General features: G+C 39.3%; 1 protein-coding gene across 5 annotated transcripts in view; it reads right to left on the bottom strand.

The window, feature by feature from the left end:
• PLEKHH2 (pleckstrin homology, MyTH4 and FERM domain containing H2) overlaps window positions 1-16,041 on the bottom strand; it is a 125,247-nt gene that overhangs the window by 18,125 nt on the left and 91,081 nt on the right. For 4 of the 5 annotated variants that reach the window (XM_028831707.2, XM_015112245.3, XM_077959661.1 and 1 more), the window contains 5 exons: window positions 13,542-13,721; window positions 11,079-11,176; window positions 9,148-9,325; window positions 8,074-8,229; window positions 6,132-6,229 (listed from right to left, as the gene is read on the bottom strand). In XM_028831707.2, the coding sequence (XP_028687540.2) occupies window positions 6,132-6,229; window positions 8,074-8,229; window positions 9,148-9,325; window positions 11,079-11,176; window positions 13,542-13,721 (710 nt within the window). Of the gene's footprint in view, window positions 1-6,131; window positions 6,230-8,073; window positions 8,230-9,143; window positions 9,326-11,078; window positions 11,177-13,541; window positions 13,722-16,041 lie in introns of all 5 variants that reach the window. The other variant, XM_077959659.1, reaches the window with a different exon arrangement.

Consider the following 16,041-nt stretch of genomic DNA (forward strand, 5'->3'; position numbering starts at 1 on the left):
GTGGCATCCAACCTCCAGTCATCTGCTCAGAAGTCACCACTCTGCAGTCTTCCTCTATGTCCCTACAACCTCTTGGACATGCACGTCATATTCATGGTAATGACAAATATCTACAAAGCATTTACTATGTGGCAGGCTCTGAACCAAGTGCTTTACAATTGCCAACATTTAATCCTTCAGACAACCCTAGAGGTGGGAATCATTTTGACATCCATTTCACATACAGGGTACCTGAGGCACAGAGATGTTAAGTGACTTGCTCAGGGCCACATAGTAAGTGGTAGAGCCAGGATTCTAACCCAGGCAGCCTGTCTCCAGCCCATGGTCTTCACTCCTGTGCTACATTCTTCCTGTTATAGCATTGATTGCACTTCTAAGACTTCATGTCTGCCTCTCCCTATAAACTGGAAGATTCTAAAGGGTAAGGAAACTCTATTCACCTTGGAATTCCCAAGGCTTCAAACAAGGCTTGGCACTGGTAGATGGCATGAATGGACAAATAAATGGTATGTGAGAATTGCTAAGTACAGGAATTTGCCAAAAAAGCCTGAAGAATTCCCTTTCATAGTCTTAGGCAAGTGACTTAACTCTCTAAAGCTTCAGTTACCTCATCTGTGAGATGGAAATAATAATAGAACCTCGAAGAGTTGTAAGGATTATATAAGAATGCATACAAAGAGTTCAGAATAGGGCCTGATGTTAGGTAAATGTTCAACAAATGCAGGTTAGTAGTACTAGTAGTACTAGTAGTAGTATTCTCCAGAGGTCTCTGGAATCACGAGAGTCTCTTTTCTTTTTTGAGATGGAGTCCTGCTCTGTTACAACCCAGACTGGAGTGCAGTGGCATGATCTTGGCTCACCGTAACCTCTGCCTCCTGGGTTCCTGCGATTCTCCTGCCCCAGCCTGCCATGTAGCTGGGACTACAGGCACATGCCACCACGCCCAGCTAATTTTTGTATTTTTAGTAGAGACAAGGTTTCACCATGTTGACCAGGCTGGTCTTGAACTCCTGACCTCAGGTGATCCGCCCACCTCGGATCCCAAAGTGCTGGGATTACAGGCGTGAGTCACCGTGCCCAGTCCACATGAAAGTCTCTTGATCCTGCAATTTTTTTTAGTGTGAACATAGCTAGGAGAAATGGGATAAACTCCATTTCTTGGCTTAAACTTCTTGGCTGTGGCCAGTTTTGTTAAAAACATGCCATGGCTCTTACAACTTCAAAAACACAGTGAGAAATCAAATTAAATAAGAAGCTTAACTGTGAATAGAATTTAAATGTTAGTTGCCAAAGATTGTCTATGAGAACAAGTTCAAAACCGATTAATTAGATCTTTCATACCTGAATCTAAATCATTAAAATTCTATCACTTGCTAAGTATCAATTTAAAATTCCATGATAAAGAGGATTGATATTTTAGCTTTGTTTATTACCATGATGCTTGGCAGATGAAGAATCAGGTCCTTGGCTGTGTGACAGGTCACAGCAAGGTTCCCTCCTAACTGTATCACTAGAAATTAGGGCTCATTGTCTAAGCTACTTATAAACACATGCAAAGCATGGCCATGTTTAGAAACAGTACTTTCTCACAGCTGTGGGTATCCAGCCATTTCAGAGTTCTGTTAAAAATTAAGCCTTTCAGTTGAGTTACTTTTTTTCCTGATGTCAAAGACATTGTCATGAGGTTTTATTTTTAAACAAGGTAATCATCATCTGTTATTCACAACTCTCTCTTTTTCAAAAAAAATTTTTTTTGAAGAGATTTATTCTGAGTCAAATATGAGTGACCATGGCCTTTGCCACAGACCTCAGGAGGTCCTGAGAACACGTGCCCAAGGTGGTCGGGGTGCTGCTTGGTTTTACACATTTTAGGGAAGCATGAGACATCAGTCAAATACACTTAAGAAATCCATTGGTTTGGTCTAGAAAGGCAGAACAACTTGAAGTGAGGACTCCACCACCTCTTATCGCAACCCAGACATTCCTTTCTATTGATCCCAGGTCTTTGGATAAACTCAACCAATTGTCAACCAAAAAATTTTTATTCACGACTCTCTTTGTCCTTCCTTGTGGTGTTTGTTAGACTTGAAGCATTTTTTAAATCTGTCTTTCATATCCAAATTGTATCCAAATTTCACTTTAGTTCCAGTCATAGCCATCATCATCAGAGTTGGTATGTATTAAGCATTCATAAGGTTTAGGAATTCATAAGATTTCATAAGCATTCATAAGATTATTAGGAATAGTCTTGGCCAGGCGCGGTGGCTCACACCTGTAATCCCAGCACTTTGCGAGGCTGAGGCGGGTGGATCACCTGAGGTCAGGGGTTCGATACCTGCCTGGACAACATGGTGAAACCCTGTTTCTACTAAAAATACAAAAATTAGCTGGGCGTGGTGGCAGGCGCTTGTAATCCTAGCTATTCAGGAGGCTGAGGCAGGAGAATCGCTTGAACCTGGGAGGCAGAGGTTGTGGTGAGCCGAGATCGTGCCATTGCACTCCAGCCTGGGCGACAAGAGGGAAGCTCCATCTCAAAAAAAAAAAATAAGTAAATAAAACATAAAATAAAAGAGAATGCCTGAACCTCTTCTCCATAAATGTCTCTGGCAGGCCAGGTCCAGGAGCTGGCTCCTTCCACAAAGGCTGAGGTCAAGAGGCAGGGGCAGCGATGAGGACCTTTAGGTCAGTGCTTCTCAAAACCCAGCACATGGAAGAATTATCTGGAGAGCTGTCAAAACACGGACTCCTGGGCTCCACCCCCAGAAATTCTGACTCAGTGGGTCTGAAGTGGGGCCTAATGATTTGCATTTCTAACATGTTCCACGTGGTCCTGAGGCTGCTAGTGTGGGGCCCACGTTGGGAACTACTGCTCCACATTAAACAGAACTACAATAATAATCTAGAGGGTCCAAGTCTCCTAGCCTGCTGTCCTCACCAGTCACCAAAGGGCCATTGATACATTGATAAAGGTTGCCCTCAAGGGAAACAGGTCCCTCCAGAGGTGATGCCTATTAGATTTCCAATATCTATGCAATATTGGTTATCTCTAGGAATGTATGATTTTAAAATCTTAGATACCAAAGATTAATAGTCACTTTCTTGTTACTTGAACCTCTGGCAAATTATCACAGCTCATGAGCCCCTGAATAAAGAAGCTCCAGTGTTCACAACCACCATTTATTCAGATCAACAGAGTCTGTTCAAATACTGGGTGGCCTTTTAAGTGGCCAACTGGATGAGAGAAGAGTCCAAAATATGAATGTGCCATATTTATTTAATTGATCTCCCTATTAATAAACATGTAAGTGTCTGTCCCAAATTTTTCACAAAAACATTGTCAAAGAATATGACAAAAATATGACAAGGAAGATACTGGGACATACTGGAATACTCTGCCCACTTATCTGGGTATTTCTGTGGGATAGACTATTAGAACAAGAACTTTTAAAGTGGATCAATGGCTATTACATCCTTTATGGTACATAGTGCCTTCAATTCTTACTTTCCAATTTTAAGTCTGAACATCTTCCAAAAAGAGGCCTCTGAGCATGACTCCAATAATTCCACCAGGCTCTGGGTCTAACATTTTATAGATTCCTGAATTGACAGGGTATAAGACTCAAATAAAACCAGCAAAATACCATTATTTTGTTATAATTAATGTGAGCTGGTCAGTTAATAGTGTTCATTAAGTACTACCTTTTGCTAATACATGAAAGAAATGAAAATATTTAAAAAGAAAGAAAGGAAATCTGGTTCCTGACTACGTGCCAAAGTACATTACCATTTTATCCGTAGAGACGGTGTGTGCTCTGGATTCTCTGGCATTTTCTCAATTCCTGACACAAGCTGAGCAGCCTCCCTCAACAGGCCTTTGGGCCTTTGTACATTCTTTTCCATGCATTTTGATGTTCCCACTCCCATCTCCCTCTGAACTTGGTGTAAACATCATTTCCTCAGAGGAGTTTCCCGAGGTCTCCCGTCTAGGTCAGGCTCACTGTTGTGTGCCCTCACAGTACCTCTCTCTCCCTTCAGAGAATGTACTGTGTCATTACACACTCATTAGAGTGAGGATATGCCCAACAGTTGTCTTCCTCGCTAACCCGTAGATTCCAAAAGATCAGGGACTGCGTCTGTCTGTATTTATTACAATTTTATTCATAGCATCTAGCTAAGTGATAGGCCTTATAGTTGAAGCTTGGTGAACATCGAGAGAGAGAGAGACAGAGAGGCAGAAAGAAAGAGAAAAATGAGAATGAAAGACTGAGAAGGAATAAATATGAGTATAAAGAGTATATGACTTCCAGAAGACTGAGGCAAACATAGGTATCTCTTCTTTTTATTTATTTATTTATTTATATATATATATTTTGAGATGGAGTTTTGCTCTGTCGCCCAGGCTGGAGTGCAGTGGCCGGATCTCAGCTCACTGCAAGCTCCACCTCCCGGGTTCACGCCGTTCTCCTGCCTCAGCCTCCCGAGTAGTTGGGAATACAAGCGCCCACCACTGGGCCCGGCTAATTTTTTGCATTTTTAGTAGAGACGGGGTTTCATCACGTTAGCCAGGATGGTATCAATCTCCTGACCTCGTGATCCACCCGCCTCGGCCTCCCGAAGAAACATAGGTATCTCTTCTTACTACAGATCTGCAGTAGGGTATTGAAGTATTCAGTCTTTATGAAAAATGTAATAATACTGTTAAAGGAAATTATGAAAGTGAAAAATGCATCCTTGTATCAACTACTCTGAGAGAGCAGCTATTTTTTCCCATAGTTTCTATGCTTGTGTGTGTGTGTATTTTTTGTTTGTTTTGAGACAGGGTTTCACTCTGTTGCCCAGGCAGGAGTGTGGAGTACAGTGGTACAATCATGGCTCACTGCAGTCTCAACCTCCTGGGCTCAGGTGATCCTCCCACCTCAGCTGTCTGAGTAGCTGGGATTACAGGCCCATGCCACCACACCTGGCTAAATTTTGTATTTTTAGTAGAGGTGGGGTTTTGCCATGTTGGCTAGGCTGGTCTCAAACTCCTGACCTATCTGCCCACCTTGGCCTCCCAAAGTGCTGGGATTATAGGCGTGAGCCACCGTGCTCAGCTGAGACCTAGTGTTTCTAATCTTTGTCTAAAAGCATATTTTTATAAAATACAATTCTTTATGACATTAAGAGACTAGAATTAGAAACAAAACTTTATGTGACAAGTTTTTTTCCTATAGAAACAGAGTTATCATTTATAGAAAGACAAACTTACAAATAAATAATTTTTAAGGCATTCAATAGAAAGGTAAATAGTAGGTGCATTATTTGAACATGTTGTATACTCACACTTCGGCATCTGGATGCAGTATTACACACCTGTATTATTTGAACATATTGCATACTTATCCTTCGGCATCTGGATGCAGTATTACACACCTGTATTATTTGAACATATTGCATACTTATCCTTCGGCATCTGGATGCAGTATTACACACCTGTATTATTTGAACATATTGTATACTCATGCTTAGGCATCTGGATGCAGTATTACACACCTGTATTATTTGAACATATTGTATACTCATGCTTAGACATCTGGATGCAGTATTACACACCTGTATTATTTGAACATATTGTATACTCATGCTTCGGCATCTGGATGCAGTATTACACACCTGTATTATTTGAACATATTGCATACTCATGCTTCGGCATCTGGATGCAGTATTACATACCTGTATTATTTGAACATATTGTATACTCATGCTTAGGCATCTGGATGCAGTATTACATACCTGTATTATTTGAACATATTGTATACTCATGCTTCGGCATCTGGATGCAGTATTACACACCTGTATTATTTGAACATATTGCATACTCATGCTTCGGCATCTGGATGCAGTATTACATACCTGTATTATTTGAACATATTGTATACTCATGCTTAGGCATCTGGATGCAGTATTACACACCTGTATTATTTGAACATATTGTATACTCATGCTTCGGCATCTGGATGCAGTATTACACACCTGTATTATTTGAACATATTGTATACTCATGCTTCGGCATCTGGATGCAGTATTACACACCTGTATTATTTGAACATATTGTATACTCATGCTTCGGCATCTGGATGCGTATTACACACCTGTTTTTGTATGTCAGACGAACAGTCCTTGTACCTTCACATTTTCCAGGCTGCTGTTCTTTGGAAGCCTGTTCCCATTTGGAAATAATGTCACAAATCTAGAAAGGAAGTGGAAAATTGAGATTTACAGTACTTTTCAAATCAACATTTTTTGAAGACAAGTGTGCTGCAGACTGAAATTTTTCCATTAATATGATCAAACCAAATATACTCAAGCTTTTTGTTTTCAGCCTCTATGCAGCTCTGAGTTTAGGATGTCATTATAAATTGCTCTTTGGTCCACTTACCCTTTCGGACACACATTAACTCTGGACTGTGGCCATGCATTTTTTACTCAGAAAGGAATCTTAGTGTATGACTGCCTGAAACTGGAAACAAGAAGATTCCAGGGATTTTTTCATGATTTGGTCACTAAAGAAGTAACTTTTTCATCTTCTGAGTTCAAAAAGATTGTAATAAGTAAAGTTATACCAAAGAAATCTGAAATATAATTTATGGAAAGGGTCTAGACCCAGGTCTAGCTATTCGATTTTGGATAACTCATTTCCCTCTCTAGGCCTCAGTTTTTTCATTTGCAAAATAAGTGCATTGTTTCTCTAAGGTCCCTTGTGGTTCTATAATTCTATTTTTTTCTTTTAATTGAGATGGAGTCTCACTGTGCCGCCCAGGCTGAAGTACAGTGGCACGATCTCGGCTCACTACAACCTCTGCCTCCTGGGTTCAAGTGATTCTCCCGCTTCAGCCTCCTGAGTAGCTGAGACTACAGGTACCCGCCACCATGCCTGGTTAATTATTTTTGTATTTTTAGTAGAGACAGCATTTCACCACGTTGATCAGGCTGGTCTTGAACTCCTGACCTCAAATGATCTGCCTGCCTTAGCCTCCCAAAGTGCTGGGATTACAGGCGTGATCCACCCCACTGGCCTAATTCTATATATATTATTGCCATTACTAAATGGAAGCTCTATTAAAGTTATTTTACTATGATCTGGAAAAGATTCTTTTAAAATCCCTCCCTTTTCATTTCCACAGGTCTGTTTTCTTTCTTTCTTTTCTTTTCTTTTTTTTTTTTTTTTTGAGACAGTCTTGCTCTGTCGCTCAGGCTGGAGTGCAGGGGTGTGATCACGGCTCACTGCAGCCTTGACCTCATGGGCTCAAGAGTAGCTGGGACGACAGCTTGCGGCACCGTGCCTGGCTAATTTTTGTATTTTCAGTAGAGATGGGTTTTTGCCATGCTCCCCAGGCTGGTCTCAAACTCCTGGCCTCAAATGATCCACCTGTCCCGGCCTCCCAAAGTGCTTGGATTACAGGTGTAAGCCACTGCACCCGACCACAGGTCTGTTTCCTAAACCATTTTTCATTTCCAGCTCAGGCCTTCCCTAACTCCCAATGCTGAACTTAATCTCCCTCTTTCTGTGCAAAGTTCATAGCACTCTTAAAACTCATCACTTTCAACACTAGTTCAAGGTTATCTGTGTATAACGTTGCTCTTCCCTAAGCAAATTTTAAGTTCACTGTGGGCAGGGACTATTTCTGGTCCTTTTGTATTCCCCACAGAGTCCAGTCAGCCCCTGAGATAACAATAGTTTGGTAAGAGATAAAACAGTTTAGTAAGTATTGTTAAATAAGTGATAAAAAAAGGAAAGTCATTTTATTAGCACTTCTACATATCTACCCTTAGTCTCCTAATATTTAGAGTATCATTTCCATTACTAACACTTTTCCTCTCTTTAATATGGAATGTATAAATGTAGAGATTGTATATTAAGAATTCTATGAGTTTAACAAAGTCCTGTATTTTTTTCTTATCGTGGAGATTAGATTGGTTAAATTTTTGGAAAACTCCTAAACTAAACTTCTTGCAAAGTGTACTACTCTTCTTGTAAAGAGCAGCTTCTTTGCTGTTCATTGGGCTTGGCTCCTAAAAAGGACTTGGTTTCACCTTGATGTTTCCTTGAAGACAGTGCTCTAAATCTCTGCCAGAAGGATCGTCAGTGAACAATGCAAATCCAGACTGTGCTGGTTTCCTCATTCCTGTGTCCTGGTTCAAAGTATTCAAAAATTCTTCCACTGTGGTAGATGCGTCAAAACCAACTACCTAGACAGAAGTAACAAAACAGTTCTCTTAATAAGAAATATATAGTTTCAAACTGAGATTTTGAGGATGAAACAGAGCATGCTTGATGCATGATTAATGACAACATATTTTTCTAGGTGCTTTAACTTTTTTTTCCAAAGCTCCTCTGGAGAAAATTAACAAGGTTACCTCAGCAATTAGCTTGCTGAAGAACTCAAAAATCTTGGCTTCAGCAAACAGACACAAATCTAAAATAGAATGATCAACTGACAGCTATAAATATTTTGCAAAGATATGATGCTTACTCATTAGAAACAAACCAAGAACTATAGTACAATATGCAATCTTTAATCAAATGGAAGAAAATAAACCAGAAATACGTTTAAATAAATGAACACTTTTATGTATTTAATGTTTGTTTCTTTAATAGGCAGTTAAGTATCTGAATTCTGTGATAAAAGGCATATGGTTACAAAGACTAATTGCTAGTTTGGGAACATGTTTGCTTCAATTAATAAGCAAGCATCTAGATCTGAGAATTGGAAGGGCCCAGTGAAGTCTTCCCAGATAATTTCTGAGATTTGGAGATTTTAAAAGAGACTAAAATTGTACACACCCAGTATCAGTAATTATTTCCACACCTAGCAGGTGTACTGATGGGAAAAAGCCCCAACCAAAATGTTTTTGATTTTTCTGTCCATCAGAATCATAGTGGCAGTGAAGCCCATCCCTTATTCAGTTCAATATGGATTTGTTATAAGTGCGAATCCTTTGTAGCAAAACTGTTTCAAAACTCAGCTGTTCTGATAGTAAGTCTAATGTATTTTCATGTTTGTCACTGCCAGGTGCTGACAAAAGTAGGCAGAGAAGTCTCTGTTCCCTATAACAGAGGTTGCACATAGGATTGTCGGCTAAGCATATTTTCATCAGGTAACCTACCTGGTATATCCCATTCATGAAGTGCACCGGTATACTAAAGGGCAAAGAATGGTGATAAGGGTTTCGGAGAAGAGTTGAAAGAATTTCCATCCTTGAGGGTCTTGCTTCTCTGTCACCATTTTGTTGCGTTCTTTCTACACAACGCTGGCAGTAAATGGCATATTTTCCAAATTCTGTCCTGTAATACAAAACTTAAGATAAAATCTAAGAATAAATTTAATTGACAACCTAATATATGCAACCATTAAGAAAGCATCCCTTGTACATTATCACAATGTATTAGGCTAACTTTGACAGTAACTTTTTTAGAATGATAATACTAAACTGCTGTAACTTTCCTCAAATTCCAACTTTAGTTTTGTAACTGCCTCACTCAAACCTCCCCAAAAAGCATTCTTCATCTTTACTGTATTATTATAGTCACAAGCTGAATTTAAAATTACCAGTCATAAGTCAATATATAGTGATTTAATATTAACAAATATAAAGAAAGCAATTGCATGAAGAATAGTAGAGAGTAACCTATAAAAACATGTTACAGCAGAATTCATGAAGAACATGGTGGTTCACCATGAAGAACATGGTGGTTAATGCTTGACCACTAAACAAGGTAAAAAAAAAAAAAAGAAAAGAAAAGAAAAAAAGAAAATGCCTTCAGGCCAGGTGTGGTGGTTCATGCCTGTAATCCTAGCACTTTGGGAGGTTGAGGCGGGCAGATCACCTGAGGTCAGGAGTTCGAGACCAGCCTCGTCAACATGGTGAAATCCTGTCTTTATTAAAAATACAAAAAATTAGGCAGGTATGGTGGCACACGCATGTAGTCCCAGCTACTTGGGAGGCTGAGGCAGGAGAATCACTTGAACCTTGGAGATGGAGGTTGCAGTGAGCCAAGAATGTGCCACTGTACTCCAGCCTAGGTGACAGAGCGAGACCCTGTCTCAAAAAAAAAAAAAAAAAAAAAAAGAAAATCCTCAAACAAAAATAAAAATGTTTTCTTTCTTTATTCTATAAAAAACACTGCATTTGTTAGAAAATGTTAAGCATTAGACAAACTCATTTGAGTAAATAAATGTAAAAGTTGGATAGAGATCTTATTTGCCCTTGTTTGTTATACATAAATTTTACTGCTTATTCAAGCAGATTGATAACACCTGTCAAATATGTTTGTATTCAAGTGCCCTTTAGGCAGATCCTTGGTCTAGGGGCTCCTCAATGACTGCAACTGAAATGACATGATCTTGATCACAGATGACCTTGATCACAGAGGCCCCAAAATGTATTATGAACTGTAGAATATTTTCCTATTGCTTCCAAGTTCGGTTTGTTTATTTGTTTGTTTCTTTTACTGTGTTTGTTTCAGTCCAAGAGTTTATTTAAGCAACCTGACGCAAACCTCTTGGTGGACAAAATGACCCTGGATAAGCCTTGGCTGAGTGACCTGGGTCCCAGAGTAAGAAAGCCATTCTGGAAGTTGAACTTTAAATGTGTTTTTCAAAGGAGTAACAATTCTGAAGTAACTCAAATACATCCAATTAGAAAAGGAGGGAAGACCATGGGGGAAATTGTTCACATAAAAGAATTTAATGTGGAGAAAAATAGTAAAAGGGAAAACTAAGGAAACAAAATAGTTGCTTTTATTGAATGAACACCCACTAATGCTAAGTCATTCATACTTGCGATGCAAATACACTTTTCACTTAAAAATACTCTCTGTCAGTTTTTCAAGTATTTATTGCAATCTTCCCTAAGAGATTTAACATAACAAAGGAAGTATTTTCCTAGTTCCACATTAATAACCAAAGGCTTCCTGTACCAATATTTGTTTCATACATTCTTCTAAAAATGTACCTGGCAGATCATTAAATACTTATGATTTATCGTAGACTTTCAGAGACCACATAAACAGTTCAGCTGGCTAGTATGCTGCACACCTGGAATCTGCATTCCTCTTTAGGTGAAGCCTGAGGAGCCACAGGAAAGGATGATGGGGAAGGAAGAGCCCAACGCAGAGTGCCAAGAGCTGCCAGCCCTGGGCAGGAAGAAGCACCATAGGTTAGATACCACGTGCCAGTCAGAGATCCACATCAGAGTGAGTGTAATGGGCTGATGACTGTCTCTTTTAATGCAAAAACGTTTTGTTTCTTTCACATATGCATGATCTGTTTACAGCATTTATTATAGGTTAAAAACAAAAAACTCTACATTGGGTCAGATCTATGATCCATCTAGTTGTGTATATGGTTATCTACAACAGAGGAACCAAGGCACAAGCAGACGTGGTGCTCCTTTTTGACATCACACTCAAAGATTAGAAACATTGTTTCTTTTTGTTCACTTATGTATTTACTCATTCATTGAAATACAAGTAATAGTTTTGAGAAAGGCAGATTGCAAAACAGTAAAAAACACATGCCCTAAATCAAAACCAAGCCACCTACACATACATACGTATCTACGTACATAAATAAGGGACAAGTATAAAAATATTAACGGAGGTTATCTTTAGGTAACAGCAATATATGTGATTTTTATTTTTCCTTTGCTCTGTTCTGTATTCTCCTTTCTATATATTTTTTGAGGAAGTATAAAACATGTTACAGCAGAATTCTCTTCTGAAGAACATGGTGGTTAATGCTGGACCACTAAACAAGGTAAAAAAATGTCTTCAAACAACAACAACAAAGTTTTTATTTCTTTATCCTATAAAGCACTGCATTTGTTAAAAAATGTTAAGCATTAGACAAACTCTTTAGAGTACATAAATGTAAAAGTAGGATACAGATCTTCTTTGTCCTTGTTTGTTATATATAATTTTCAGTCATTTTTAAAACGTTATATTAAAAAAGAGGGAGAAATAGGCATTGTCCCTGCCCTTAAGGAGCCTACAGTCTAGTAGGAGACAGTTACATATTTAAACAGTAAATTATAATACAACATGGTAATACCATGTATTAACTTTTTAAAGCATAACCAATGGAAGGAATGACTAACTTCTTGTGGAGTCAGAGAAGGGATCACAGGGAATATGTTGCTTGGGCTGGGCTATAAAGTCTATGGGAGGGAAGGAAGAGGAGGGATCCAGGTAACAGGAATACCATCAGGTGCAAGGTGGAGAATATTGCAAAGGCAGAGTGTGTTTGAAGGATGGGGCGTATTTATTCATTCACTGTCTGCTGGAGGCAGGAAGTGGAGAAGGAGGGGCCAGTGGAGCCAGATTATGAAGTGTTCTTGATGCAGATGAAGCTTAAGCTTCAGATTCCCTCTTGGGCACAGGTCCTGGGAAAGGCCTTATTAACTGTGTTTACATGGTCATATGATTTCTAAAATGTGCAAAAGTAATCCATTTTCAAGTCTTTGTCTTAAAGAGCATTTCCCAAACTGTATAAGCTTCAAGTCTCACAAACCTGGATCCAACCCTGAGAGTCCTATATGCTAAGGTAAGAAATTTCTGATTTATCCTGTGGCTAACAGGGAGTCAAAACACAAAGATAAAAACAGGTGTTCATTGAAGAGTAAACACAGATGACTACCAAACACCTGAAAAATGTATTTAACTGCAGTAATAAAGGAAAGCATCCTGATTCAATAGTGAAATAACATTTTTTACCTGTTAAGAATTTAAAATATACTGAATGTTGTTGAAGATATAAGAAAATTCTAAAAATGAGTTCAAAGGAATTTGCTGGACCTGTCCACAAGATTTAGGTTCCTAGTGGGTGCGGTGGCTCATGCCTGTAATCCCAGTACTTTGGGAGGCCGGGGTGGGTGGATCACCTGAGGTCAGGAGTTCAAGGCCACCCTGATCAACATGGTGAAACCCCATCTCTACTAAAAATACAAAATTAGCCACGAGTGTTGGCACATGCCTGTAATCTCAGTCACTTGGGAGGCTGAGACAGGAGAATTGCTGAACCCGGGAGGTGGAGGTTGCAGTGAGCCGAGATTGTGCCATTGCACTCCAGCCTGGGCAATAAGAGTGAAACTCCATCTCATTTAGGTTCAAAGATGTCTACTGCAGAGGTATGTATTATAGAAAAAATTTGGAAAAACCTAAATATATAGTACTTAATGTTAACATGACCATTAATGTTTTGAAGAATGTCTAAGGATACAGGGGAAATGATTATTTTCTAGTTTAAAAAAGTAGTATGCACACTGTAATGCCAGCAATATAAAAATCTGTGAGTGTGCACACACCAACATACATACATGTATATATAAACATATAAATATATAAATAAACCAAAAAGGTAGACATCAAAATATTAATACCTATTTTTCCTTCTGCACTTTTTGTGTTCTCCAAATGTCTATGCTGAATGTGTATCATTCTTACAATCAGAAAAACAGTATCACTTTAAATTGCATGTATATGTATCAATATCAATATCTACCTGCAATGGTCCTGGTTGATTCTGTGGCTGTCTTCGTCTTGTCTGTTTAATAAGCTGACAGCAAATTTCGTTCTGCAGCTCAGGATGTGTCAGGCAGATTTGCAAAGCACTCTGGGCTAGAGATATGTGGTAATCAATTGCAGGAGAGTCAACTGCAGCATTTATAAAAAGCTGGCAGGTCTGAATTAAACAAAAACAGATATATTCAAGGTGAGGAGTGAGTAGATTTATTCTGCATGAATTATATAGATTCTCTTTTCAGCAGTAGTTTTTGTTTAAAATGATGGAAAAGGATATATTATGATAACACTAATCAAAAGAAATCTGGAATCGCTACAATAATAGCAGACAAAGTAGATTTTTAGAGCAAGGAATTCTGCCAGAGATAAAGAGGGTCATTTTATAATGATAGAGGGGTCAGTTCATCTAGAAGACATAACAGTCCTAAACATCTACATACTTATTAACAGAGCTTCCAAAGACATGTGAATCTCATCCAGTGTATTTTTCATTTTAGTCATTGCATTTTTCATCTCTAAAAATTCAATTTGAGTCTTTTAAATCTCTTCTCTTACTCTTCTTAAAATGCTCATGCTTTCCTCTACCTTCCTGAACACGTGAAGTATGGTGGCCAATCTCCAAAGTGGTCCTCCGTGAGCTCCACATCCTGACATTCAGATCCGTAGGTAATCCCCTCCTGTATTCTACCAGTGTTGGTCTGTGTGAACGGTAGAATGTGGCATGCCATTTCTAAGATTAGCTTATAAAAAACAATGCACTTCCATCTTGGTCACTCTCTCTCTTTCCCCGTTAGATCATTTGCTCTGGGGAAGGCAGCTGCCATGTCTTGAGCAGTCATTTGGAGAGGCCCATGTAGTGAGGAATTGAGGCTTCTTTGCCAACAGCCACGTGAGAGAGTTTGGAATCCTCCAGCCCCATTCCAATCTTCAGATGCCTGCTGCCCCCGCTGACAGCTTGATGGTACCATCAGGAGACTATGAGTCAGAACCACCCAGCTAAACTGCTTCCAGATTCCTGACCCTTCAAAACCAAATGTTGTAAGTCACTAAGTGTTGGGGAAATTGTAAATGTAACAATAGACAACAGATACACAGAGATGTCCTTACCTACCATCACCTGCATCATTTCTAGATATGTTTCTATGATTACCTTTTCTTACCCATTGTATGTCATACTTGATCTGATTCTCTGTATGCCTGGTGATCTTTGAGTGGATGCAGACATTGTAAATGTTATATTCTTGGGCACTGGACTTTTTGGGATGCTTTAAATAGTTTTTAGTTTTGCTCTCAGATGATAGTTAAATTACTTGGAAACGGTTTGATTCTTCCAAGGTCTCTTTTAAGTTTCTTAGAGTGGACCAGAACAGCCTTATATTTAGTACTATCTGGGCCCCATTCCAGAGGCAATCACCTTCTGTGCACTCTATTTGATGTCCAGCGTATCAGAGATTTTTCCATTCTAGAAGATGGGAAAACTATTTCCACCTCTGTGTGAGCTGGAATGTTCTTGCCTGTGTCTTTCTGTCCTCAGCCTCAGGTACTTTCCTCAAACACACACATGCTTATCAGTTCTCAGATGAAAACTCAAATCTCCAGAGCTTTCCCTCCCTCCCTCTCTTTAGCTCTCTCCTCTCAGCCCTGTTTTTGTTTGTTTGTTTGTTTGTTTGTTTGTTTTGAGATGGAGTCTTGCTCTGTTACCCAGGCTGGAGTGCAGAGCTCAGTGCAACCTCTGCCTCTTGGGTTCAAGTGATTCTCCTACCTCAGCCTCCCGAGTAGCTGAGATTACAGGCTCCAACCACCACACCTGGCTACTTTTTGTATTTTTAGTAGAGACGGAGTTTCCCCATGTTAACCAGGCTGGTCTTGGACTCCTGATCTCAGGTGATCCGCCCATCTCAGTCTCCCAAAGTGCTGGGGTTACAGGGTGAGCCACCATGCCCGATCAGCCCCGTGAAGTCTACCTTGGCCTTCTCAAATTCTGAACTCTGTCTTCACAACTCAGGAAGACTGCCAGGCTCTATTTGGGTGCTCCCTCTCTGCACAGCAGTCTTGAATCTCTCCAGACAGTAAGCTGCAGCAATCATAGAGCTTATGTCATTAGTTTTCTGAAGAATCTGTCCTGCACTGCCTGCGTTCAATGTCTAAAAACCACTGGCAGGACAAATCCAGTCCTGTAACTTCATCATGGCCCAAAGTAGTTCTTCCTTTCTGTCTTCTAACTGGTTGTTGCTTGCACACATAAAAGCGTTTGTTTTTTGCTTATTTTGTACCTCTCACTATCTTATCAAATTCTCTTTTCGTGTGTAGCAGTTTTTTAGTTTGTTCTTTTGGGTTTTCTGGGTATACAAATATGCCATCTGTAAATATTTTTATTTACTGCCTAATTACATAGGTTAGTTCTCTAAGAGAATATCAAATAATAATAATAATGACAAACCTTATAAAATTTATACTTTAATTGAAAAATTTTAAAAATA

The sequence above is a fragment of the Macaca mulatta genome, chromosome 13 (genome assembly GCF_049350105.2).
Source record: "Macaca mulatta isolate MMU2019108-1 chromosome 13, T2T-MMU8v2.0, whole genome shotgun sequence".
Classification (NCBI taxonomy): Eukaryota; Metazoa; Chordata; class Mammalia; order Primates; family Cercopithecidae; genus Macaca; species Macaca mulatta.